The 27,157-nt window shown below is 41.1% G+C and overlaps 2 protein-coding genes across 12 annotated transcripts; both read right to left on the minus strand.

Annotated features, from left to right (window-relative positions):
• IMPA1 (inositol monophosphatase 1) lies at positions 1-14,556 on the minus strand. 10 transcript variants are annotated; one of them, XM_054984848.1, is made up of 10 exons: positions 14,377-14,556; positions 11,087-11,236; positions 10,354-10,422; positions 10,067-10,200; positions 8,059-8,163; positions 7,752-7,797; positions 7,519-7,627; positions 7,103-7,211; positions 5,719-5,870; positions 1-4,704 (listed from the first exon to the last, which is right to left on the minus strand). In XM_054984848.1, exons 2-10 carry the CDS (start codon positions 11,171-11,173, stop codon positions 4,586-4,588), a joined length of 930 nt encoding a protein of 309 aa, XP_054840823.1. In that variant the 5' UTR covers positions 11,174-11,236; positions 14,377-14,556; the 3' UTR covers positions 1-4,585. The 10 variants fall into 10 exon arrangements, with proteins under 10 accessions (XP_054840823.1, XP_054840828.1, XP_054840822.1 ...); XM_054984853.1 differs by lacking the exon at positions 11,087-11,236 and adding an exon at positions 11,392-11,434; XM_054984847.1 differs by having other exon boundaries at positions 11,087-11,434.
• Positions 14,557-14,810: 254 nt separating this feature from the next.
• On the minus strand, positions 14,811-26,309 carry ZFAND1 (zinc finger AN1-type containing 1). Of its 2 annotated transcripts, XM_054985709.1 has the most exons (9): positions 26,223-26,309; positions 23,700-23,742; positions 22,750-22,789; positions 21,682-21,809; positions 21,503-21,594; positions 20,198-20,319; positions 18,166-18,321; positions 17,860-18,078; positions 14,811-15,710 (listed from the first exon to the last, which is right to left on the minus strand). In XM_054985709.1, exons 1-8 carry the CDS (start codon positions 26,275-26,277, stop codon positions 17,908-17,910), a joined length of 807 nt encoding a protein of 268 aa, XP_054841684.1. In that variant the 5' UTR covers positions 26,278-26,309; the 3' UTR covers positions 14,811-15,710; positions 17,860-17,907. The 2 variants fall into 2 exon arrangements, with proteins under 2 accessions (XP_054841684.1, XP_054841685.1); XM_054985710.1 differs by lacking the exon at positions 14,811-15,710 and having other exon boundaries at positions 15,890-18,078.
• Between the last annotated feature and the right edge of the window lie 848 nt (positions 26,310-27,157).

Consider the following 27,157-nt stretch of genomic DNA (forward strand, 5'->3'; position numbering starts at 1 on the left):
CCAGAAAGCTTTTATTGCTTGTATTTCTACAGCAGACGAATTAAGGAAATAAATATACAGGTTACATTTTAGAATTTTTTAATTTTTAAAATGTAACAGTGACACCCGTATTTAAAGATCAGCATAAAAGTGTATCATATGCTCACTGTATTGCTTTTCAGCTCAGTAAACTGAGTCCCTCTAGTGGCTGTGAGGTAAAATCTGTACACCTTCCAGTCCAGCTGTATTTTAAAAAATGTGTTCAGCACAAATTTGTCTCTTCCCCATCATACTCACACACTCGTGTACGCAGTAAAGTCTTCTTCAGTCCACCCCCCCCCCCCTTTTTAAAAAAAGCGAAGGCCACAAGGATTTCTATTACATTATTATCCTGGCTCTCTTCCTAGAAGCTCAGAACAACATATATGCTTCTCCTCTTTTCTATTTGATCCTCACAACAATCATGTAAGGTGGATTAGGTTGACAGACTGTGAACTGGGCTGAATGGAGATTTGCATCCAGGTCCTAGAATCCAATACTAGACTATACAGGACAATGTACTGGGCCATGGCCACTCCATAGATTGTTATAGGGGAACAAGATGGCAGGCTGCTAAGTACTGGATATACACAATTTTAGACTATTTACAGCACATCTTTATCTCACCCTTGCTCCAAGGAAGCCTGAGTGGCGTGCATGGTCCTCCCCTCTTTGCGAAAACCCAATAACGTAGGTCTGGCTAAGAAAGAGTGACTGGCCCAGACCATTCAGCAAGAGCCATGATAAAGGGGATGAGATCCTAACTGCACATTCTAACTACTACACCACACTGGCTGCCTCAACTAACTCTCATAAAACCATCACAGTAGTTACATATGTTTTTTTAACAGACTGAGCAAGTGTTAGATATTTATTACTTTCTAACTTCTGTTTCTGAAGAGCAACATTTTAATTGAAGAAACAATATTCATCCTTTTTCAAAGCCAATGGTCTAAATAAACAAGGACTTTAACTGTAAAGCTGGAATATTTCAGAACAATTTTCATTTTACAAAACAAATCTGACTCATTCAATCCTCTCCCTGCTTAGCTACAGAAACTCAGAAGTCATCTATTTGTCCTGATATGCTTAGGAATTAACGCTGATACTCTGGAAAAAGTAAAATCCTGAAGGCTAATTAGGCGCAAGCAGCATCTACAAGGACATTAATCAAAATTTCGAATGGGTTCTGTGGGTTTTGACACATCACGCAGCTACCCCCTTGCCCTGTCCCCAGACCACGTAGGATACTGCCTTCAGCACAGAGGAGACTGCACAGACCGAGGAGACTGGACAGCTTATCAGCTCCAAGGAGGCATTTGCTACTCAAAGTTGATATGGCAAGAAATTGAGCCCTGGGGTTATAAACAGTTTACCTTTATAGTAAGTAATTTAGGCATACATGTAATTTTAAAAGAAACTTAAAAATTAACCTTATTGGTTACATTTTCTTCAACAACCTATTATTACAATCTTTAGAAAAGACTGAAGGTTTGAGCGGTAGCATAGTTATGGCTGAACTTGTACGGTAACGGAAGATCCAACGCAAAGGCCAGCAGGCTAGTACCACAAATGTACAGAATGTTTTGTAATATTATAAACTTTCCAGTTTTGTGAGCAAGTTGCTAGTCCATTAGGAGCAATCACCATCCTCGGAGGAATGATTTCTGACAAAGATACGGCCGCAGCTGGGACACTGAAAGCATTTTGGCAGCAAAGATCCAGCTACACAAATCTAAATATGTATGATTCAAGTCAATTTTACTTAATACTACACAAAGCTCTGTTCAGTCAACCCTTCAACGTATAATTCAATGACACAGATTATTATTTTACAGCAAACAAGATAGACTACATGGCTATCTAGAAAAACAACAGCAGCAGCAGACTATTGTGGAACCTTAAAAACAAATACATTATAGCAATCCTTCATGGCTCGAGCTTACTTCATAGCTTTAGCCCACAAATGCATGCACAACAGCACGGATCCACCAGAATGTTTCTGTACAAAGAAGGATTTCTACCCACAGAGAGTGATTTTTGTGCCTCCCCGCCCATCCCAAAATGCACCCCCAAGAGCAGCATGCTTCAGCCGGTGCTGAGAAAGTTGCCCTCTGAGGGTGGAAATCCTTCTGTGTATGTGAACACTCCGGAGACCCAAGATTTCAAAGGTATACTCGACTGGATCCCTCAGTTCAAGAAGCCTTCTGTGGTTACAAGAGGTGAGCCTCCTGTCTCAGAGGAAGGCTCCTTGCTCCACAGGAAAGCACTAGTCCTTTAGAAACACACCTGAGCTACTGGGGAGAAGCAAAAAAAGGGTAAATAATGCAGACGAAACTAACCATTACACTTTAGCCAGAGTTAAGCAATTTTTAGCCCTACTGATTTCAATGGAGAGATATAGGTACATTTCACACTCATGGGATAACTCGCCATTTCTGAGGAGTTGCCACGATCGTAACAGATTCAGCTCGGCACCCATGCGTTTCACACTGTCTGAGAAGTTTTGAATTGGTGTCCTGCATTTTGTTTCACACTCACTTTGAAGTCCCGGTTTTGATGCATGTTTTGTGGGCTTTGGAATTCACATCACCCCCCCTTTTTTAAAGTTTGCGCATGTGTTGTAATGTTGTGACATTACCACTTGAAACCCCACCCCTCCCTATGCACATCAATACTGCATCTCTGTGCAGTATTTTCGCGCCCTAACTTTTCATGTTTTAAAATAGTGCTGAGGGGTGTTGAGAGATGATTGTCCCCGCCCAGCAAATTTTCCGGCCACCATTAGTTTCATGCAATCATGTGAACCCTGAATGGATGGGGTATGGTGAACTTTTTGGAGAAAGACTCCCCGTTTGTTCAAATGCCATTTTTAAGACCATCATTATAATTTATATTGAACATTAAAAATCAAAAGGCAAACATGTCCAAAGGTTCAAATGAACAGAAGTGGTTCTCTGCGGAGCCAGAGAGCATATCTACTGGTGGTGATTTCCCATGGCACCTTTTTTCCAAACAGCAGTAATGTAAGAGCGTTGCTTCCTATCCATTGATTAAAAAAAAATGCACAATGCTGAAACGTTACTGTCTTTTAGAAATAGTGTTGCTCGGATGGCGGCGCCGGGGCGCAGAAGGCAAGCGAGCACACTTACACTCCACAACTTGGGCCCGCCTGCCTCCCTCCTGCTCAGCACTCTGCTTTCCCTGCTCAGGCCTGGCCAGATGGGCACCCAGCTCCCTGCTGCCAGCCAGTTGGGCAGGGACACTTGACCACACTGGCACCAAATGCTGAAACGTTAAAAAAAGGGGTAGACAAAGTGGTCAAGGAGCTGAGGAGAGTGTGTGTGGTCAGATCCTCACAGACCAATCAGCTCCCGAGGAAAAGGAGAAGGGGGGAGAGAAGCAAAAAGGGACAAAAGTGTTCACACTGGCATTAATCGGGCCAGCCACGAGTTGGCAGTGGGTTCAAAATAACATCATGGTGTGTCCGCAGGGGGAAAAATCAGGGATACCGCCGACTAAGAGCAGCACTGTGTCCCATGGCTAGCTTGCAAGTGTGAAACCTCTGCAAACATGGGATGCGAAGCAGCTGTGGAAATGCTGTAAAGTACGAGTGTGAAAAGTACCATAAGCATATTTTTTGTTCTGTCATTTTAGTTTCATTGATCTCAAAGTGCTTAATTTTGGAAGGGTCATGCCTTTAAGTACAGTGTTGTTATGTCCCCCTGAAGACTACAGACACTTAAAATGGGCCAATATCAATGACCAGAGTTTATATAAAATGCCATATAAACCCAATCAGGAACATAGAGGAATGAACAACGTTGGTACATGTAGAACCTGGGGTCAAAATGTATGTTAATGGAGGACAACTATGAGTTTTCAACCTCACTTCTCCCTCATAACGGAAAGGGTATCTTCCAAGGAGACCTGGCAAGGAGTTAAGCACTTCTGCCACCTAGAGGCTACTTCTGCCCTACTATTGCCCTGTCTGGTATTTCTGTTCATATCAATAAAACACAGAGTTGGGGCCATGCTTTACTGAGGTATAGTCTACCCGGCCTTCCTACTATATACAGAGTCTTATTCCACCTTGAAAAATTTTCCACAAATAAACTACTTTCTTCCTTGGAACACTGTCTGTGGTTCAACTTTCATGCATTGCTGCCAGCACAGCCCTGAGTTCTAGAACACTAGCTGGATATGAAGAGATACTTAATCACTGTTCATTACATATACGCTAATACATATTATATACGAAAACTCAGCAGATGAAGTCCATCCCACTTCCTGTCAGTAACACAATTACATTCAGTGATATTTTAAAAACGCTTTCTAAAATTGACAAGGATTAAAATCCAGAAAGCGTGTGAAGTTTTGTGGGGGCGCGGGGGGGGGGGGCGGGGAGAAGAAAGAGGAATTCAAATATCAGGCTTTGAAATGTTCAGACCAAACCTGTACTTGCTTGCTATTCTATGCAAGTGCAAAAGAGTGTCCTTTCCAAAGAAAGCTATTTTTAAGTACACAGACTGATTGCCTGTCAAAGGCAGGGTGAAAAGGAGGACATTTAATTTGCTGCGTCATCCCTCTGCAAAGGGATGATCTGAAGCTCTTTGGCTATCCTCTCTGCTAGAACTTGGCTGTTTGCTGCAATTATTCTTCTAGACATCAAATCAAATGGTCCACCTAGAAGAGAATAAAGAGAGAGGGAGAGAGAGGGAAAGAGAACAATTGATTTGTGACCTTAGATCCAACTAAAGCTCTGTTGCCTTGTTTGTTGTATGTAGTATATTGTTACATTACTTATGTTATACTTTTCTTGCATTAAAGGTGTAAGTAAATCTGCCTTGAGTTTTAGTGAGAAATAAATAAATATGGACCTGGAAAGTGCCACCCACAAGTGGAACAAATCCACAGGATCCAACCCACAAAAGCAAGGCAGCTGCATTTTGCCTGTAATCCTCAAATCACTCTGGACGTGTCAAGCATTGAAATCTGAAGAGCTGTTATCTGCAGAGTAACTGATAAGAGAATCACAACCTTTGAAGACATCTGTCCTTTAAAAGGAGGTAGTTTCTGGACAGGCAGTGTATGTCACCTAGAAACATTTTTAGGAGCCCTGAAACCGCTAACGAATACAAAGAGCTATACAATATTAAAAACAGGGAGCATTGTCAACATTGAACATGCAAAGATGCATTTGTATATTGACAGAGAAGCAAACATTCCACATACAACCAACCATTTTGCTGGACACACAAGTGTTTGAATCTATACAAATTACATGTGTCTGAATCCCCTGAATGGAACCAATACACTCACACAGTTAAATGTGTATGTCTCACCTGACATTCACTGAGTTGTGTACTTAGATTTGAATTGTGTTCGAAGATCTTATGCACCAGAAGCAGGGCGGCACTCTAGAATAGCATTTTCCTAGATGTCCTTTCTTTCTGCCTATCCAGATACCGTCTCCTTTTAAAGGACAGATGTCTTCAGTGGTGTAAGTGGATTGTGGGGAATGGGGTGGGTGGATGTGGAGTGTTTGCAATTGGTAGATACCTTGCAAGAGTCCAAGAGCCACTTGAATCAGAGGCATAAAGCATAGGATCCAACCTTGTGCTTAGCTAACTGTTCGTAAGAGATTGTCTGCACATGCCAGGTGTTCTTTTCAATTTTTAACAGTTTCTCACGTTTTACCTGAGATGTCAAGCAGAACTCCACCAGCTTCAGTAATAATGATTCCAGCTCCTGCCATATCCCAGCAATGAATTCCCATCTCATAATAGGCATCTGCTCCTCCAGTTGCCACCAGACACATATTTACAGCTGCTGTCCCAACTGCTCTTATCCTACAACAGAGAACATGTATTTACTGGAAAACTTAGGTTTGTGCATTACTATACCTGTGGAAGTCATCTGGGATGCTGATGTGAAAAATGGGATACAGTCGAAGTATTCTCAGCAGAACTCTGGCAATGGAACAAGACACGCCCCCCTTCCCCATATCTCGAACCCCCAGGAATGCTCCTCCTTGGGACAAGGGTGAAGAGTGGATTTATAGCAGGAACTGGCAAAAAGCTGCCCCTTGGTGGTGGAAAAAGACATTTGATTCCAACTTCATATCAGCATATTATGTGTCATATTAGCAACTACAGTGATCAAATTATTTGTTCTTTTTGGACAGTATAAAATATTCATATGCTGACCATACAATCTTAAATAGTATCTTTAGAACCACGCTGTCATACTTGAAACAACCCACTTTGAGATATGGATCTAAGAGTGTTGTCAACGAGCATCCTATTGCCTGGAGAGATGAAAGAAAAAAGGGAACTCATTCAAAACATTTGGGTAGTCACAGTCCCTGCCACAATGCTCCTTCTCCTGCTTCTTAGTTGACTCATGTCTCGCATACTTCTAGTCTTTTATTCTTGTGCAACCACTCATGCCTTGAGGACAGAAGCACATGATTTTTATTTTCAGTGAAGTCTTTCTATCCTTCCATCTCAATCAAAAAACATTCCTGTTGTTTATTTGAAAAAATATACCTTAAATAGTCTCAAATATTATTCTAATACTTTTAAAGGTTATGGTTTTTGTACTCTGTACTTTGATAATCCTTGTGGCACACAGCTTTGCATTCTTTTTTCTTGTCTCCTTCCTTTGTCCCTTTTTTCCCTGTATCCTCTTTTCAGTTTTAATAAAATAAAATATTAAATTAAAAATAGAAACATTACTGGAGGCAGCAGGCAAAAAGACAGCAGTTGCATACAATGCTTTTACTCTTGTTCCAGCCCAGGCCCCCTTTACTTCTGCAAGCAGCGTAATGAAACAGGAAAGAGTCATCTTTAGGTACTTGAGTGCATGGGTGGGGGCTATTCTTTTATGTCCTGAGGAATACCTCTCTTGCATTCATGGGTCAAGTCTATCAGCCAAGAAGGGACTTGCTGTGTTACATTTTTTTACGTCTCTTGAGTTTAACGGGCTTAGAAGGGTGTAATGCTGCTCAGGATGTCACTATTAAAAGTAAAATGCTAGGTACAAGTTACATTTTTAATAAAGAATCTAAAAGATGACATACCCATGAATAGGAATGCTGAGAAGCCTCTGCATATTAGAAAGAACAGTTTTTAAAACCTCCGGTTCACGGCTGGATCCCAACTCAGTCACTATGAGTGCTTTTGTAATATCTGGAAAAAATGAAAACAGTAAGGTATCTCCTCTGTTTCTCTCTCTGCCTCTGTGCACTGAATAGTTTAGTTATCCTAACCTACAACTGATACCTGATTAAGGCACATGGAAAAACAGTCCTGCCAACGGTATGCTTATCTGGAAATCTCACACTTCCCAGGTTGACAGCCACCAGCTAAAGTCATTAGCTGGATTCCAACATCTGAAATGCATTTTATCCTGACTTTTGTCTTTTGCATCCATTCTTGCATCTCTCTTCCTTCTACTTTTTGTAAAGCAACAATGAACATAAAACAGAAATCTTACCTTGTAGTTGTGATACATGGATCTTCTGCCCATTGCAAAACGCACCTTTCCCTTTCCTAGCAGTGTACATTTTGTCCTCCACACAGCTAAACACAACTCCAAATTCGATCTGCCACAAGGAAAACACCATGTTTTAGTGTTTTTAATAAATAAGTATACAGCTTTACATTCTGGGAATAAATTGGGATAGGAACACTTTTTATAAGCAATAGTAAAACTACACAAGTAGTTACCTTTTTATTTACTACAAAACCAATGGAAACTGCCACAAAGGGAAATCTGAAAAACAAAAAGAGCTATTTGCTATTAAAATTATGGCTTTGGATTTGTAAAAAAATTGACACTAGTATTGTCCAAGTATCAATTACAGAACTTTGCAACTGACAAAAATGTAAACAGCTCCTCTGTACCAAGAACAAGCCAAGAAAACAAGATCATTCCACAACACAGCCCTAAGCCCCTGCTTTGATTTAGAGAAGTAAGGTAAGATATACAAATATTATTTCCCCAGGACATGTGGTAGCTGATGCTGAAACATACCTGTGAACAAAGTTAGTAGTTCCATCAATTGGGTCAATAATCCAAGTGGGATTATCAGTTAAGGTACTGCCTGCACCAGCTGCAACAGATTCTTCACCAATAAAGCTAGAATGAACAAATATTTTAAAATTCAGAGTTTATGATAGCTTTTCCGGAAGAGTATGTAATAAACACTGTCTTCACATGAGCTATTCAGATTCTCTAAAATGTAAAGGCAACAAAACCCAGCACCCATCCAGCAGATAAAAATTTCTTCTGCAGCAAGTCATGCTTTGGGAACATAAAGATTAATTGACACAGGCCTGTACCACCAGAGATTCTGTAAAAGCTCAAAGCCAATAAACAAACAAAATCTGGCTGCTAACTATTGAGTATTCAGTTAAGCAATTTACTCTGAAAATGGTATGTGGAACTTAAATTTTGTCACATTTCTCTTTGATAAATAAAATCATGTAGCGAGAAGTAGATCCATCCAACCAAATTTGCTAAAATACAAACACCTCTTCCAAATGTACTTTGCTGATTGTTGTTTGGGCTCCTACAGGGACACTTACACAAAAAATAATATCCAGACTTTGAAACTGGGATACATCACGCAGAGGTTTAGCCTCTGCAGCCCCACTGAGCACATGCCAAAGGCAAGAACATCAAGACCACCAACCAGACCTACAAAAAGAACCCTTCTTGTCTGACCCCTCTATAAAAACTTGCAGTCTTATTTGCACCCTTAGGAATGAGCTGCAAGGAAACAGTATTCACTACAGATTCCTCTGTGCATCAAGCCCCTTCGCGCTCAAGGAGACCACATACTAACCTCAGAGGATGCACCAAAGTGTAGAATTGCATTATATTCTGGTGCATGTACCCATGTGTTTCTCTTATTCTGCTATTTTTTTAATGTCCATCATTTATACTGTACCTTTCTCCCCAATGGGGACCCAAAGTGGCTTACATAATTCTCCTTTCCTCTATTTTATCTTAACAACAACCCGATGAGGTAGGTTAGGCTAAGAGGGTGTGACTGGCCCGAGGTCATCCAGCAAGTTTCCATGGCAGAGTGAGGATTTGAATCTGGTTCTCCCAGATCCTAGCCCAACAATCTAACCACTACACCACACTGGCTCTCCTTATCTCCCCCATTATAATCTTTTAACCAACATAGGTTTAAGTGTGAGCATCCTGATCAAAAGGGTTTTATTGCTTTAGTAAGTTATAAGTCTCCCATGTTATGATATTAATTCACTGGACTTAGAGATTACTGCTGATATGAACCACCTGAACACAATCTTCAAGAGATAGCAGTGTTTAAATAATTCAAAGGCTTCACTGGTTTTTTTGGGGGGGGCGGGGAGTGGGGGAATTTAACAAACTTTACTGTCCTCCTGACAGTATAGCTGTAATGATAGTTGAGCTACTGGTCCTGGTTTTGTCCAAATGGGAAGAAAATTTGCACATATTTGATTCAGGTTCTGTCCAATAGACTACTTATTTAAATTCTACTCCAAGGAATTTGAACAGAAAGGATAGCAATTTGGCTTTTTCGCCAGGTAAATCCAGACATATAGGCCAGCCTCTGCTCTAACAGATAACAGCACTAACAATAGATCAGAATACAGAAGCTGGACAGCAAGAGACCAATGTCACAGCTTTGAATGCCTGACTGCTCAGAGATGCATCTCATCTGGCGCCCCCTCATCCACTGGGGGATTGTGTCCACCGGCTGCTCTTGCAGTGGGCTCTGCCCCCCACCCCCAGCCGGGCTCCCTGGTGGGTCCTTCCCCTGCAGTGGACAGTTGCTGCACACCTTCCTCGCCACAGACTGCACCTCTGAGGGGAGCCACATATATTTGTATGAAAATGGTTTGAAGGAAGTAAATTAGAACTTTCAATGAGTACAACTTTAAGGATGTCACTTTCATTGTGTTAATCTGCATGAACTTTACAATAATTCATACTTTTCAGACGCATCTCATTGATAATAAAATTTGAGTTCTAAAATATTCCATACCTGTGAGAAGGATATTTTTCTTTTATGGAAGAAATAATCATGTTTTCCACTTTTTGATCAGTGACTGTCACTAGATCTGCAGGAGAACTTTTAACCATGACAGCTATTTCCTCCTTCAGTGCCTCACGTATTATCTGTAAATAAATTCTTTATATGACTTTTTGGAAAGCAAAAATAAATAACATAACAGATAAATAACAGAATGTACTCTGCAACAGACCTATTAAAATATATTAATATGACAGCTGTAATCAAAAATTTCCTTCAAAAAGTTAAACAATTCTTACCTCCCCAGCTTTTCTTGCTAAAATAACTGCATAATCCATGCATTCTTGCCAAGGATCAGCCATTGTTACCTGGACAAAAGTACATATCTTACAGTGTGCAGAAGCAAAAAATATCACACATACAAATATTGATTATGTGATAAAGTCTTGACATACTCTGCTTTATTTAGTAGTCTGCTTTATTCCTGATGGCTTTTTATATATGTGCAAACTACAAATATTAATTCCAGGGGGTGGGGGGGAGCCTTACTTTGTCTTGCTGGTGCTTTAACTACACTTTTGTTTCTCTTAGCTTAATGGAATTGTTTTGTTTCGGAACTCTTGAGATCAAGATGGCACTCTTAAGCACACATACATGGAACTAAGTGCCGCTGAGCTGGAGGACGACACTGGTCAGACAGCTGGGCTGCAGTTATTCTTAAAGTGTTCAAATGGGAAAACTACTACTCGGCTGGTATAAGAGGCCAGTAGAAATGGCATACAAGCCACACGGTTAAATTTCTTTAATCAGGCAAGTATTTCTGCAAAAATTATAAAATGGATGTGATCAAACTTTCCATAGAGTCACTGAAATGATGGAACATAACAAATTAGGTGTATAACAGTAACACTGAAATCCCAACCAGGGTTACTCCAGTCTAAGCCCATTGATTTCAATGGGCTTAGACTGGAGTAACTCTGTTTAGGATTTCACTGTAAGACTTGCATTACAATCCAAAACATATTTACTCACAAGTAAGTCCCACTGAGTGTACTTGGGCAGAATTAACCAGAGCTGCCACATGCCTCGCTGAAAGTTTCTCTCTGCCCTCCTGTACATCCAGGGCCAACTCAAATGTTATATGAAAGCAAATGACATGATTTCCCCAGCTCCATGGACTCCCTATGGAGTCAAATTAAAGGGCAGCATATTTCAATGACAAACAAAAGAAAGTGGTTCACCTAAGCTGTAAAATGAAATTGATACTAGTAAAAGACACAGTTACAACATTATAATACAAAAAAACAGAGGAAGGCCAAAAGCAAAGAATAAATTACCTCAGTGTTCTTCCTAAAAGTACTGGAGAAATCCACTTGTTCACTAAAAAAAAACAATGTCTAAGAGTTTAAATGTTTTGCTTTCAGGGTTTGGTTCCCAGGAATCTGGATGGCTGCTCTAGTCTTGCTCCTGGAAATTAATATTATCATTTAGAATATCTCAACATGTTTCCTCCACTGAAAGAGTAAGATAACACACAGCTGCTTTGTTTTTGTTTTTTTAAGCCTTCGCTGTTGCAGTGCCGGCAACATCCATAAGCTTTCATCTTCTTTTGCAAGCATATTTTGTATAGATGAAAATCATTGGGTGCAACCAACCTTTAAACAGTCATTTAGAGGAGCACTTTTGCATCTACCCCTGTTATTCTGCAACAACAGCAATCACCAGGTGACAACTTCCATTCCATGAAAAACTTCACACACTGAATATCAAACTTCTGCTAAAGGCAGACATAGGGCATGCAGCTCCTCCCCAAAGATGACAACCCAAGTATCACTAGGTTGGCACCTCTAAAAAGAAAGCTGTTTCCTTGTCTGATAGGATCTGCCTGCCATTTTTTCAGCTTCTCCAGATTTCCATGATGAAATAAAAGAGGCAACCAAATTTGCATGGCTTTGTAACTGTGAATTACACCTTTCCTCATATGCTGAATGATGCTGAACAGTTGCAGCGCAAATTTATATAATTACAGTGAGAAGGCCTAGGTTACCAATGCCAGAAACTGGCAGCCAAGTGAAATACATCAAGCAAGCTAACTGAAAGACAAAAAATCTTGGCTGGCAAAAAACAAAAGAAGAAAAAGAAAAAACCCAGAGAGACTGCTTTTGATGGCTTATTAGAAATTATAGATTGTAAATTCCTTAGTCAAGGACCCATTAACAATTCCTGTTTTATTTCTTATATTTCTTTCTTTTCAAAGTAACTAAAATCCTCTTCTCCACCATTTTATCTTCACAAAAAGCTTGTAAGGTAGGTTAGGCTGAGTGTGTGTGACTCGCTCAAGGTCACCAGCAAGCTTCCATGGCAGAGCGGGGATTCGAACCTGGGTCTCCCAGTTCTGGTCTGGCCCTCTAACCACTATATCACACTGACTCTCAGCATGTTAAGAATGGAGCTTCAATCTGGAAAAAACAGGAATAGTTCAACTGTAACGATGAACCAGAGTTTTTGAAAATGTATTAATTGTTAACAACTTTTATGGTGTTTTATGTTTTTATTATGTTTTGCTTTGTAAGCTGCCTCAAACAAGTCCTCTGGAGAAGCAACACAGAAATGTGACATCTAAATGACAAAATAGGATTTACTGTCTTCCTACCAAATCAGAACTTAAACTAAAGAATCCCACAGTCCTGTTTATGTAATGACAACTGTGGTTAGTTGTTAAAGTTGAACCATACTAATGTTTTCCAGCCAACCTATTTCTAGTACCACAATTGTTTAGCAAATGTATATGTGCATTTGTTGTAGAAAATCCAGCTTATTGCTGTTTGGATGTTGCATTTTCCTAACAACCAAAATAGCAATATTTTGCTTCTGGGAAAATAGAACTTTCTTTTTCCTAGCTACTCTGTCAATAGTGATTATCACTGTTGGATGAAATCTAAGTGTGAGCTTCAAAGACACCTACAGATAATCCCTACTGATGCAATGAAGAACATTATTACCCATTCACACCTCACTCACATTTTTTAAAAGATTTTTTAAGAGAAATAAATCTGCCTTCTTCCCGCAAAACAGCTCAGACGGGAGCACACATGTATTTCTTAATAATCATATCCTGACATGGCAATATGCTAGCATTTCATAGAGTTTGATTATTTCCCATTTCTTCTTTAGTGATATAAAGATGATGCATATTAGTAAAATCTTGAGTTTTTGTAAAAACATTTGCATGAATAGTGGGCAGGGATGCACCAGTCATTATGGCTGCCTGGGGAAACTCTGGAGGGCTGATAGCTTGGGAGTTGCCCTTCCCCTTGCCTGGCTCTGGGCACAATGCAAGTCAAAATGTGCCTTGGCCTGGTTGTCACATCAGCAGTCCTTAGCAGCAGCTAGCAATTTCTCCTTTGTGAGCACAGCCAGGGAGGGCTACGGCCCTTTTCCTGGTGAGAGTATCTGGAAGGACAGGAGCAGTTAAGTAAAACTGCTTCCAACCAAAAAGAATTTTGCAGTATATGGATCAAGCATTACTCTGAGTCATGACTCAGCCCCAAAATATAATAAACGATAGTAAGTACAGGACAAGGTAGAAATGTATGGGAATGCTGAGTGGCCACGTATGACGAGGAAGATTCGAATCCAGTGACACCTTAGAGACCAACAAGATGTCCAGGGTATGAGCTTTCCAGAGTCACAGTTTCTAATGGAAGGAGCTCTGACTCTTGAAATCTCATACCCTGGAAACCTATAAAAGAGCAAGAGTCCAGTAGCACTTATAAGACTAACAAAAATCGTGGTAGAAGCTTTCGTGAGTCACGAAGTGATCTGTGGCTCACGAAAGCTCCTACCCTACCACAAATTTTGTTAGTCTTATAGGCGCTACTGGAGTCTTGCTTTTTTCTATAGCTCCAGGCAGACCAACACGGCTGCCCATCTCGATCTATCTCCTGGAAATCTAGTTGGTCTCCAAGGTGCCACGAGACTCGAATCTTGCTCTTCTGCCGCAGCCTGCCCAGCACGGCTACCCACCTGAAACGGGAGAGGCTCGCCTGGCAAGCAGCAACAGGCAGCGGCTCCTTACCCCGCCGCCCGCTCTTTGACCCGCCATTAGGTGAAGGGGCGTGGCGGCGGGAAGGGGCGTGGCCACGTGCCAAGACGGTTCGGCTTGCCCGTCAGTCCGCAGCAGCCGCAGCCTCGTTTCCGTCTAGCCCCCGCTCCCCTTTTCCCAGCGAGGGGCCATCCCACCCCTTTCCTCTTCATAGCCACCCGGCAAAAACACTCTCAGCTGCTTCGAAAGCACGCACGCCCCTAAAGTGGTGCCTTACCGGAGAACAGGGAGAAAACGACCGCCTAAGAGGTAGGGAGGATACTCGGACGAAGCCGCATCCCAGCCAGCCACCGTTACTCTCCAAGCCGGGTTCAGTCTGGCACGTGACGGCCTCACCAGGCTCACTGCGCAGGCGCTGCGTAGCCTACGCTCTCCCCTGCCCCCGGCTCTGGAGTCTTCAGGCGCTGCGTCCCTTGCTGCGCCTGCACTGGCGAACGGAGGGAGGAAGAGAACGAGGCGGCGGCTCTCGTTCTTTGCTTTTCGAGCGCCCTCTAGCGTCGTTGGGGGCGGCCGACGGGGAAAGCACTGAGGTGGAACAGATGTGGTAAAAGTGGGGCAGGAGGAAGGAGCTATTGGGCCCGGATTTTCCGGCCGAAGGCACTGAGAAGGAACGAGATAGGCGAGTTTTTCCACTGCTGAACTGGTTTTTTTTAAAACAAAGTTTTATTTGAAAAAGGAAATAGAAACAACAATAGAAAGCGCATAGAAATTTATACAGAATACAAAGCACCACGTTTGACCTGCAACAGAAAAGTATATTCAAAATGTGACAACAACTAGTGTATGCAACAGTTCTCTTTCCCCTCTCTGCTGCAGCTGAACTGTTAATGGCACAAAATAAGACACAATGAAGGAGTCTGGTGGCACCTTGAAGGTGTACATAATTTATCCCCCCATAAGATTTCATACATCAGAGTTGACCATCAGGTGCTTTGAAGTCTTTTGGGAAGGGAGATACTATAAATAACAGTCTAGTTTAAAACAAGATCCAATAAAGAGTTTAACCATAGTGGGTGAGGACCACCACTTTGAGCTTTCTGTTTTGATATGGAACTAGAATGCCTTTCCTTTTAATTACATGAACAATTTTAAGTGCTGCTGTAGTATTAAGACTGCTGCAGCAGTTCTCAAAACTGTACTATAAAAATCAGGACCACTGCCAAAAAGCCTCTGCTGCATGTTGTAACAGACTTCACATACTACACTCTCAGGATCTTTAGCCGGGCTTTGGCTACACATCTCACTGTGTAGCTCATACACTTTTGTATGTAAGAATGATGTTTACAACCTTCGTTCTTCCTTCTAGCTCTGAAGAGCAACTAGCTTTCAAGGAAGATGATAGGATGAAAGCACTGCATATGTTGCCTCTAAAACTGTATCTTCTGATAAATAGTAAAATGTTCCAGAGGCTGTGTGATGTCCATGATGATTAGGGAGCACTATAGGAGCCATAGACATAAGGAAATGAAGATAGGGTCTTTGTATCACCATGTATTCCCTTGTTTAATTACCTCTTCTTAGCTTCCAGGTATATTTTCATCACCAAGGTATCTGTGTTAAGAAATGTTAAAAGAAATGTTGGTAGCAAGGAAGTGTAAACCTTTCACAAACCAACTTGTATGTACACATTTCATGATCTCTCCAATTCTGAAAGTTTCTCTAAACTCCAAGCATCTCTGTAGAGTCTATGGGAATCCCAGTAATGTTTCTATTCTCTATTGGACTTTCCCCCCTATAGCTTAGACAAGTACAAGTGGGGAACCTGCAAGGACTGGTGGTGTGTGTGTTATGTGCCATCAAGTTGCCTCCAACCCATGGCGACCCTATGAATGAAAGATCTCCAAAACGTCCTATCATTAACAGACTTGCTCAGATCCTGCAAACTGGAAGGTGTGGCTTCTTTTATTGAGTCAAGCTATCTCGTTTTAGGTCTTCCTCTTTTCTTACTGCCTTCCACTTTTCCTAGCATTATTTTCCAGAGAATCTTGTCTTCTCCTGATGTGACCAAAGTACGATAGCCTTAGTTTTGTCATTTTAGCCTCTAGGGAGGATTCAGGCTTGATGGTGGGCATCTTATTTTCTGCTCCCCTTTCCCTTTCCTGCCCCCCATAGCCTTGCCCCTGTTTCCTGTGACTTTGTGTCCTTCCCACCCTCCTTAGTCTAACCTTCTGACTTCACCTTTCCTCCTCCCCCACCCAGCAGCCTCTTCCCTATAGTCCAGTTGTATGGTAGGGATCCAGTAAAGACTTGTGGGAGGTATTTCACTTTCCCCTTTATCCTAGGGTTGCCAGATCGGGAGGGTGGGGTTGCAGGAGTGCAGCATTTATCTTTGTATCTCATATGCGTGCACCTCCACATCCCACTGCAGAATGACATTATATTTTGGGCTGATTCTTAAGGATCTGGCCCTGGTGCAAAGTGTGTGTGCACTCCTGCCCCCCACGTGATGATATCAGTTCCAAAGTGATGACACCATGGCAGGGCACAGAGGTGTGTACGCCCATTTGCCCAGGATGCCTCCCAGTGTCAAGTGATTGCTGGGGCAGCTTGCAACTCTACTATATCCCCTTTCCCACACCATTTCTTCTTTCTTTCCTCCTGATGGCTTCCATATGCTCACCTTTCCCTACATCCTTCTCTCCTTCAAATCCACTACACAACTTACCTTTTATCTGCCATCTTCATCTATATTTATTAATTTACTTCATTTACATACTGTGTTTCTCCTCAATGGGGACCCAAAGCAGCGTACATTATTCTCCTTGCGCCATATTATCCTCACAGCCCAGAGAAGTAGGTTAAGCTGAAAGTATATGACTGGATCCAAGTGACCCAGTGAGCTTCCACAGCAGAGCGGCAGTTCAAACCTAGGTCTCAGACATCCTACTTGGAAACTCTAATCACTACACTACATTGGTTTTTCTGGGGTGCCTGTTGTTGAACAGTAGCAAACATCCAGACCTGGATGAGTCATGCAAGTCGTGAGTTATCAAGTTGCCCAGTGGTTGCTTTTGGGCCTGGCCCCAATTACTCTTCCCTCATAGGCCAAAGCAGTCATGGAAAGGGGCCTGCTCCCTCCTTGCCTATTACTGACAGAAGCCCAGCCTGGAATACAGGCTGTTACAGTTGCCTAGCAACAACCACCGAGGGGATCTGGTTAAAGCTACAGGTGCTCCTCTTTAAAACCCCTCAATGTATTTTTTTAGATTTCAGATTTTTCTGCAAATCTGGAGCATTTTTCAGGTGTTTACAAAGATCTTACTTGTCAGCTTATGGCTCCAATCTCCAGATTGAAGTATCCACAAATCAGGGCCGCTTGGCTGTTTAGTATATACGATACAGAATTTGTGATGATTTGTGTGTGATAATGTGGGAGGACAGATTAATGCTCACAGGTGGAATTTTCAGATCATCTGATATCAACTCAGACTCAATACTTTTTTAAAGAGATGCTTCTTTGGGCCAAGAAGCATTTAGACCCTTGTCCCACTGCACCTTGTTAATTTGTTTTGTTATTTGTATATTGATTTTAGTTTTTGTTTTTATCGATTTTAACTGTTCACCGCCCAGAGCCCCTGGGATGGGCGGTATATAAATTGAAAAAATAAATAAATAAAATAAATAAGCTACATTCTAATATATCTATTTCTAAAACTGATTGCTGTGAATGAACCCCCTCCCCTTACAGCTTTAAACAGACCTTGTTTTTTACTGAAGCTGATTATTACATATCCAGAGTTCACTGCAATTATTCTAGATATGAATTTGCATCTTCTAAAAACTGAGCTTCATTATCAAGATATTCCAAGATAACATTTCCACCATTGTAGAGTGGGTATTCTTTGTTGCTTATCCACGATGTTAGAGTATGGTCCAAAGGTAAGGCTTCTCCAGATATTGTGTGGCAGAGTCTTAATTTCTGAAAATTTAAAAAGAAATCTTGGCATTACTTCATTATAAATCAGGTAAGAATATGGGATACAGGAAGACACTTCAGTCAAGTTACCTTGGCTGTGGTTTTGTTGTTGTCATTTTTAAGGTTTGCCAAGGAAGCTGCCGAATCAATTACTTTGCCAATGCTCCATTTACTACAAAAGAACATGGGCTTGCTTTTCTCCTTGTTTCCTTTAGGTAAGAATACTTGGAAATAGATTCTTTCGGTCTACAACAGAAAAAGCCAAACATGTTGAATTAAAAACAAGAGTTTCTAGTCACACAGGAATGACAGAAGACTCAATGTAAATCGGAGTGTATCAGTGGTAAAGGGACAGGGACTGTGGACTACTACTGCGTACTATCTGTTGATGCAGATATGGCTCCTATTCAGCAGCCTCCATGTTCTTTTAATATGTCATGTTCAGATGCTTATATTTGTTTTCAGTAGTGTTTCATTTCTATATTCCTGTATTCAAAATTATACTCCTGTATTTGAATTTATGCTTCTTTTCAAATTTCTGCAATGTATACCCTATTGTATTGTTTATTGAATATCCCAGCTGTGTAGTCTGCCTTGAGTCTCAGTAAGACAGACAGACATACGGGAGCTGGCCAGGACAAAAGACATTTGTCGCACAATTCCAGGGTTTTCTATTCATGACTGTTTTCTCTGCACAGATACAGCTTTACCTTGCAGGTGTTCACCTTTGAAATAGAAAAGTCTGAGGCCTTGTTACTAAATAAGTATTTGAAAATATTATAAAGCTAGAGATGTGGTTTCAATATTCCTTTAATGCTCTCTCTTGCGTATTGTGTCAGCTATTTCCTTAATGTTTCCCCTTCCTTCCTCCTATTTAGATACTTTGTCTTTTCCACAGCAACTCTGGGCTTGATGCAGCTAGCAAAGGCGCTTCCCTCTGGTGGAAGAAATGTTCCCCTGATGCAAAATGCATGGGAAATGTCTCTGCTATTGGAACAAATCAGCTCCTTAAAACACCCGAAGAAACAGGAACGCTGCAAGATGGACCAAAACAACTTTCCAGCAAAGTGTCTCAAAAAGCAATTTTATATTTGAAAATACATCCCTTTTCCTAAGTTTTGAAGGAAGGCAGAAGGTAGTTCACATACTACCTTAAATCCAGAGGAGTTAGCCGTGTTAGTCTGTAGTAGCAAAATAGTAAACAGTAGCACCTTTAAGACTAAGCATAAGCTTTAGAGAACCACAGTTCTCTTCATCAGATGCATGGAGGGTATGAAGAAACCAGGTAGATATATGTAGGTGGTGAGGGGAGGCGGGAGTAGATGCTTCTGATATTATCTCATTATCAGAAGCAAACTGATTTGCATCTACACCCCCTCCCCTCACCACCTATGTATATATAGCCAGTTTCTTCATACCCTCCATACATCTGATGAAGAGAACTGTGGTTCTCGAAAGTTTATGCTACAGTAAAGTTGCTTAGTCTTAAAGGTGCTACTGGACTTTATACTACCTTAAAGACATTCAGTGACCTGTCAACATCCCTGCCAGGATCATTCATCTATAAGATGCTGAGAATTAGGCTCAAATCTAAAAATCCAAGACAACTACAATGATCTGAAGGAACAAGAAATAATTTGCATGCTGCATTTCAGTCTAAGCCAAAGCACTTCACTCATAGAGAGGATAAGAAAGGAAAAGACTCATTCAACAACTAAACTGGGATAAACAAAGAACAAACGAGTAGGTCCTTGTAGTGGATCTTGAAATCCTATTAGGGGAATCTAGGTTAATCTCATATTTTGCCACAGATGGGGAACTCCATTCTGAATCAAGTTGCTCATTAGTAAAGATGGAGCTCATATCAGAAGGCTGTATTTAAATTACAAAATGGAAATAAAACTACATATAAATGTCTTTTTAAAATGCTAATGGAAAGCAAAATTCCTACTGATCAGCAATAGTAATGAGGGGAATTAGGACTGCATTAGAATGCATGAATTACCATAATGATTAAGGGAGTGATTCCATGCACACTAACTATGCACACCCCTTTGTTGAATTAAAACATATCAGGGGGAAAAATCATAAACGTGGTTGGAATTAAGCAACCATAACTTACCAGTGGCAAGGACTTATCCCCGCATGCGTGCATTTTTAGTTTCATTAGGGCCACTTTTGCTGCTGTTTCAGTGCTCTTTGCTCCTTTGCACCTTTTCGTCACTGTGGTTTCTTTCTTGGAATCTAAGATATATTGCATTTACCCATTTTTAACATATTTCTACCTTCTGTGAAGATAATTTCAGGTGGGTTGCCATGTTGATGTGCAGTAGAAGAGCAAGATTTCAGTCTAGTAGCACTTTAAAGACTAAAAAGATTTAAGCTTTAAATAAAAGTGCCACTGGACTCAAACTTTGCATTTCCACCTTATTTTGCTATACAAAACAATACATCAGTGTAACTTTTCAAAGTGCTTAGTAAATAGCAGACTGGGAGAACATGCAGCCTCCATTAGCTTGCATGCATAGAATGGAACCCTTTATTTGACCCCTAACAACTGTGTGCCTGTTGTTATTCTATATACTCAAGAAAGATTGAACAGCAGCAAACGTAAAATAGATTTCTGAGACAGCCCAGAAACATGAGAAGAATCAGCTTGTTCCTAAGGGACTTTCCCAGTCAATGGGTTCATTGTACTATAAATGCTCAATTGCTACTTAATTGTTATATGAGATACAGAAGTCTCTAAATTGATTTTCCTAGCATTAAAATGGTAACATTTTGTCACTGAGAAAGTACAATTCATGGGATGACCTGTTCCTGCATAGGCTTTTCCTTTATACAAACTAGTAGGAAGAGACTCAAAAGTACATCAAGTACACAGAGCCAGTGTGGTATAGTGGCTAGAGTGTTGGTCTAGAATTTGGGAGACCCAGGTTTGAATCCCCACTCTGCTATGGAAGCTCACTGTGTAAGCTTGGGCTAGTTACACCCTTTCAGCCTAATCTATTTCACATGGCTGTCGTGAGAAGGGGAAAATGTAAGCCACTTTTGGTCCTCACGGTGGTGGGGAAAGGTGGGGTACAAATTAAATAAATAAATAAAAATGCAGAATTTTAACACAAGCCCACTAGCAGACAAACGTGCATATGATATGATATGGCACTGAGAGTGGTTGTGAGGAAATGGAAGTTAGAGATACAGCCTCCTTTTCAAGACACCATCAAAACAAGCAGCACGTGATGTGTCTTGTGCCTCTGCTTGCAGAAGGGAGGCTGTTAGGCAAACTAATAATTTAAAGGTTAGGGTTTGTACAAATAATGTCAATGCTTTCATATTTCAAATTAAAACCCTTGTATTAATATTCTGTTCGACTAACTAGCCCAAAACTGTAGTCTGCAGAAAATAAAAACTCTATTATACTTGCCTACAATATTTTTAACAAGTTGTTTGGTTACAGCCATGTGAGGTTTAGGGATTTCCAGTTTCTCACATTCATGGTCTGACTGATGACGGTGCCTGTGAGTAATAATAGTTAAGGAAACATTTAATGGTCAACTGACAGGTTACTCCAAGGATAGGAGTCAGATTCATTCTTTTGCTCACCTTAAACAAAACTGCTTTTCACAAAATGAGCACCACACTGGTACAAGTTCTTTACCATCACAACCTTTGTACATGCACAAGAAAGATTTGTGATGATCTGGTTTCACGTCTTCATTTTTCAGATTTACCTAAACCAATTTTAAAAATGCTATATAAGAATATGCTGTACAGTAATGATTTATTTATAAATATGTATTGCAATTCTACTGCAATCTACAGTTTCTGAAATGATGGCTCAATCCTAGCATTTTCTTCGATGAAACACCCACCAAATTTATCGCCCATTTGGAATAAAAAATGCCCCCCAGAGTACTTCCCATCCACGACTCATGTTTTCATAAACACACGGTTGCCAAAGTGTCAAGAAAAGAGATGGGTAAAGTAATACATTCACAAATGGTAAAATTTCCAAAATTGAAATGTGTAAGTCAGAAAAGAAAAACAAGCAATTAATATCACTTATGAATATCAGAACCATAATGCATGTTTATAGTCTAAGGCAGAGTAGTAATGTGGAGGCAAAGTAAAGAATATTTGTAAAACCAGAAACCTTAAGACAAACAGTTTGAGGTTAAAGATAAATAAAGCAATAGAAACCAGAGTGGGACACTTAAATCCATTTTTCTACTACGAATGAACAGTAAACTAACAGCAAACTGCCATCTTTTGATATTTCAAGACATATCTCACACGTGCAACCCTGCTTTTAAAATGCACACTATTCTCCCTGGGTACAAGACTGCAAGAAGAAAGCTAAATGTGAACTAGATGCTCACAAGGTAACTGGTTGCACAATTCCACCATCAATGGGAACATTGATTTTGGCCACTATGATGACAGAAATAACTACAGACTGCTTCCCTAAACAGCTCTGTTAACACTCAGTCTGGCCAGATTGCGGGGAGGGGCTGGTTTACATGTAAGACCTCTCACAAAGAGGTAAGTTGGAATGTTTTCAAGCAAGACTTGCAAAGTATTACTTAAAAAGTTACCCTAAATGACGTAACAGGAAGAACTTCTATAAGCCATAGAAATTATATGTGCTACAATTAAGAATGACCCCCTTACCTCAGAGCAACCATGGGCAGACCGGCTTCTATGCTGAAGACTTAAGAGTTACATAACAATTAAAGTATCGTGTAACATGAAAGAACATTAGAACATATCTATCCAGAGTATTTTTATCCTGCTCACCATCCAAGAAGTTTACAGTAGTGACTCCTTTACCCGTTTTGAACTCACAATAGTCCTATGATATGGGGCTGATCCAAAGCCAACCTCAGCTTCACTGAAGAATGGGGATTTTAACCTAGGTCTCCTAGATCCTAGTGCAACACTCTGACCGAGGATCACCAAATTTGTTAAGCCTTTGGTAACATTTCGTATATTAAAAAAAAGTGGTATCAACCACACAATGATTATCATGGGAGGCAATACCAGTCATAAAACGATTGCCTCAGAGGAGACAATCATAAAATGTTGGGAGGTGCTAAACTAGGCACTCTCCTGTGATGAGGCAGCTGTTCCCAATGGGTGCTCCCAGTAGACCTAAGGCAATGCCTCCTGGGTCTTCAGAAGTACTTTTTACTCCAATCAAGTAGAAGAAAGCTACAACTGGCTCTTTGCTTTGGGAGAGGAGAAATGGGTAGTGTGAAACACACTGATGGGCACTATGGTGCCCATGATGTTAGGGGATTGCTGGTCTAACCACTATGCTACACTGAAATGATTGGGAGACACCTGGCACTTTTTCAACTAAGTGGTGCTAAATAGTGTGACCCCCTCCCCCAGCAAAAACCAAGGCTTCTTTGCCACAAATGTTTTTGCTCAACAGAATTCCCTTTTTTCCGTTCCCTCTCTCAATGCTTTCACTACTGATTTAGAAGCTTTATCTCTCCACTACTTCCTTGGCCACCTTTTATCTGCCATCTTGTCAATGGCAATGTTTTAAGCTATATTATTATTAAGCTCCAAGAAAACTGACCACAGTTCATAAATATTATTTAATTGCTTCATACCAGAAAACTTGGGAACAGCCATCACACACAAAAGGTAGAAAATCTGAAATGAAAAAGATGGTAATTTTAAAATGTTCATAGCGTAACATTTCAAGAAGTCAAATCACACTTACAAAGCCTAGGTAGAAACTGATCTCCATTATGATCAGTTCTCACCAGCCGAGGTGTTGTTCTTCACATGGAGCAGTTTTAGGCCATGATTCAATGGGGTCATGCTTAAGTGTGTTGGACTGTAGCCCTCATACTTTCAGTGAGGTCTTATTTACTAATTCTACAAACAATGAAGCAAGACAACCAAGCTGAGCTACACTTACTGGTGTAATTTGCCAAATGATTCTTTGATCTTTGTAAGCACATTTCTTCGGTAGCATTACTTAAAAGAAAAACTTAAACTTTCAGCAATTAGCTAGTTCTCATAGGAGTCCTCTCTCCCCATTCCCAAAGGAAGTGTGGTTCTTACACACTTTGATGACTTTTGAGCAGTGCCATATGCACATTTGCTGATACAGTGAAACTTCCAAGGACACATGCAGAAGATCAGGCGGAAGGTCTCAGTTTGCATAGGTGGGCTGAGAATAATTATTGTTATAGGAGCAGGGAGGGGTTATTGTGTTCTGTTTGTTTTAAATCTGATTCTGTAAGCTGCCTTGAGCTATAGGAATGGTTGTATATATGTATGGGAAAATACTCTAATTGTAACACAAACAATAATGGCCCTGTACATTCATCTCTAATACTGAATACTGTGCCTTATTACTCTTGCAAGATTTCTTCCACTTCTCCACTCAGAGAAGTCTACCCTCAGCTTCCCTCACATGCTGTTCCAGAATGTCCCCCTACAAGCAGGATTTCAAAGCCTATAGCATAGTAGAAAGGGAGAGGAAGGAAACTGTACTTTCCTTGAGCAAATGTTCCAGTCTATAAGCACAAGTTCTGCACTTAATAAGTGAGATTTAATATTGCAGAAATGGCAACACAAAAGCATCTACATTTGTCAAAGTCAACCTTTATAAACAGCAAGCATCGTTAAAACTAAACTCCCACAATAGCAATAGCAATCCATCAAACGGATTTAACATCAACATCCAGCACTGATTATTGTTATGAGTTGGTTTCTCCCTGCCAACTTTTGCAAATACATAGCACAGGAAAACAGGAGAGATTTGACAGCTAAGAGCATGTGGAACAATGTATGTATGAACAGCTAATAGAAAGGTAGACTATTGCTCCAGATTAGATTTCTTTTGAGTTCCCTGGCAGTTGGGCGTTCTGGCCATGAACATAGGGGGCTGCCTTGTGGATTGTTCAGCCCAAAGAAATATACTGTAAAAAGTGCAGCATACAGACTTATCTTTGTTATATAACTTGTAAGAATTAGCTCCCTTTAGTGTGATAGTGCAACTTGGCAGCAGGTACATCAAGTTGCCAGGTTAGCTATGTTAGCCTGTTGCGACAGAAACAAGTAGAAGTTTTATGGTACTTTAGGGACTAACAATTGTTTATGCCAGCCCAAGCTTTCCTGGACTGTTTCAGTGCAAGTATGTGAGTGTCAGAAACTGGTTCTCAACTCTCAAACCTCCTGATAATGCAACATAAAAAAATGCAAGAGAGCTTCTGAGTACATTTGCCTCCTTATATTAAGGGCTCGGTTGTGCCATGCATCAGAAAGAGTTCCCATCAACCCCAGGCTAAGGCTGCTCTTCCTGCAAGCATATCAAGGTGGTAGATCCTCACAACAATCCTGTGAGGGAGGTGATAGTAGGTGAATGGAGATTTGAACCTGGATCTCCCCAGTCCTAGTCTGAAACACTACAGTTTTCCTGGTTTGAGCGATATAAGTTATTATAACATTTGAAGGAAATTATAAAATATTATTAAACAGAAGAATTTATAAAATAGAATTTTTCTCTCCTTTTAGCGTTAGCCCCAGGAGACCCGCCTACCGTTACAACGGAGACCAGGACAGATTAGGGGAGCTGCTGCTAAGCGACGGGTGGCAGGCAAAATCCGCGCCCACTTCCCTGCTAGCCTCGCCCCTTAATTGCATAGAAACTCCTCCCATTTAGGAATCAGCTGGAGAGTCTTTACAAGGCCTTAAAGGAAACACGCACCACCTTCCGGTTCCTGTTCGAAAGCCCTCTACATGCGGGGCAATGGCGTCCAATGGAACGCCGCTCTGTTCCCAAAACTCTACGATACCGCGTCCTACGCCGCTACAGCTTGGCCAGACACAGCTCCTTCCCTCAACCGCCACAACTTGCTATTGAACAGCTGTTTTTCAACCGCCCCCCTCCTTTCGCATACGTGTCTTACCCAGAGGAGTTAGCCGTGTTTTGTCTGTAGTGGCAAAATAGCAAAGAGTCCAGTAGCACCTTTAAGACTAACCAACTTTATTGTAGCATTAAGCTTTGGAGAACCACATTTCTCTTCATCATGCATCTGATGAAGAGAGCTGTGGTTCTCGAAAGCTTATGCTACAATAAAGCTGAAGGTGCTACTGGACTCTACTATTTTGTGTCTTACCCAGCTGCCGACAGTGCTCTACCCTACAGTGCTGCCCAATCTCCAATTCCGCCATGTCTGCCCAACGCGCACGCGCCTATCGCAAAGCTTCCGGATCGAGCGTGCCGGGACACTGGAGGACTGCGTCCTTCGTGGGTTTGTTCCGTGAGCTGTTAATTGCTGAGTCCTCCCAAGAGGCGGGACTTAGCCGTTTAGAATTGGACAGAAGTTGTGAAACTGAATTTTGTGTCGCCCGTTTTTCCTTTGAAGTTTTAGCATGCCCAGTTGGGGGTTTTTTTTTGCATTTTTTCTCCGCCTGAGTTCAATAAGTCTTACGTGCCTAGGTAAGTGTGCACAGGACTGCAACCCTAAAAAAATTCATAAGGTGAGATAAAGCACGTGGGAATACTCTAGGAAGGTCACACTCCTAGCAACAGACAAAACCACTAGAGGTCCCCTCCCCACCGCGTAAGGCATGCTCTTATAGCTGCTACTGTAGGCCAAGTTTCCAGTTCGAATCTCGCTATGGATGGACTCACTAGACAGTGCTGAGAGGCAATTCGTTCAAAGACAAGTTCCCCATTTAGGAAACACCCGCGGCCATTAAAGAACACTCGCATTCTTTGGTCCAAGGCCTTCAATACATCAGGTCAGATAATTCCCACTTCTTTCTTCCCCAAAGGGAAACGCCAATTCCAACTTTCCTTAGCCCAATTAAAGCAGGAGGTGCTCCAGAACCCAGGAGGCATTGCCTTTGGGTCTGAAGAACTAGGTTTGCCAACCTCCAAGTGGGTCCTGGAGAGCTCCCATATTACAAATTTATTTATTTACATTATTTATAGTCTGCTTTTCTTACTGAGACTCAAAGCAGATTACACAATGTGAGTCAGTACAGTCAATATCAAAGACATTTCAATAAACGTAATGGGCATAAGCAGGGGTCATTTCGTAGAAAA

The sequence above is a fragment of the Eublepharis macularius genome, chromosome 7 (assembly GCF_028583425.1).
Source record: "Eublepharis macularius isolate TG4126 chromosome 7, MPM_Emac_v1.0, whole genome shotgun sequence".
In the NCBI taxonomy this organism is placed as follows: domain Eukaryota; kingdom Metazoa; phylum Chordata; class Lepidosauria; order Squamata; family Eublepharidae; genus Eublepharis; species Eublepharis macularius.

Excerpts from the sequence above, each read along its gene's own strand:
- IMPA1 (XM_054984848.1), bottom strand. The coding sequence starts at position 11,173 with ATGTACAGGAGGGCAGAGAGAAACTTTCAGCGAGGCATGTGGCAGCTC. Across the intron at positions 10,423-11,086 it reads ACACTCAGTGGGACTTACTT|GTAACAATGGCTGATCCTTG; the intron begins GTGAGTAAATAT and ends ACTTTTGTCCAG. Across the intron at positions 4,705-5,718 it reads AGTTCTGCTTGACATCTCAG|GTGGACCATTTGATTTGATG; the intron begins GTAAAACGTGAG and ends ATTCTCTTCTAG.
- ZFAND1 (XM_054985709.1), bottom strand. The coding sequence starts at position 26,277 with ATGGCGGAATTGGAGATTGGGCAGCACTGTAGGGTAGAGCACTGTCGG. Across the intron at positions 23,743-26,222 it reads AGAGCACTGTCGGCAGCTGG|ATTTTCTACCTTTTGTGTGT; the intron begins GTAAGACACAAA and ends TTTTCATTTCAG. Across the intron at positions 21,595-21,681 it reads GAAAAGCAGTTTTGTTTAAG|GCACCGTCATCAGTCAGACC; the intron begins GTGAGCAAAAGA and ends TATTACTCACAG.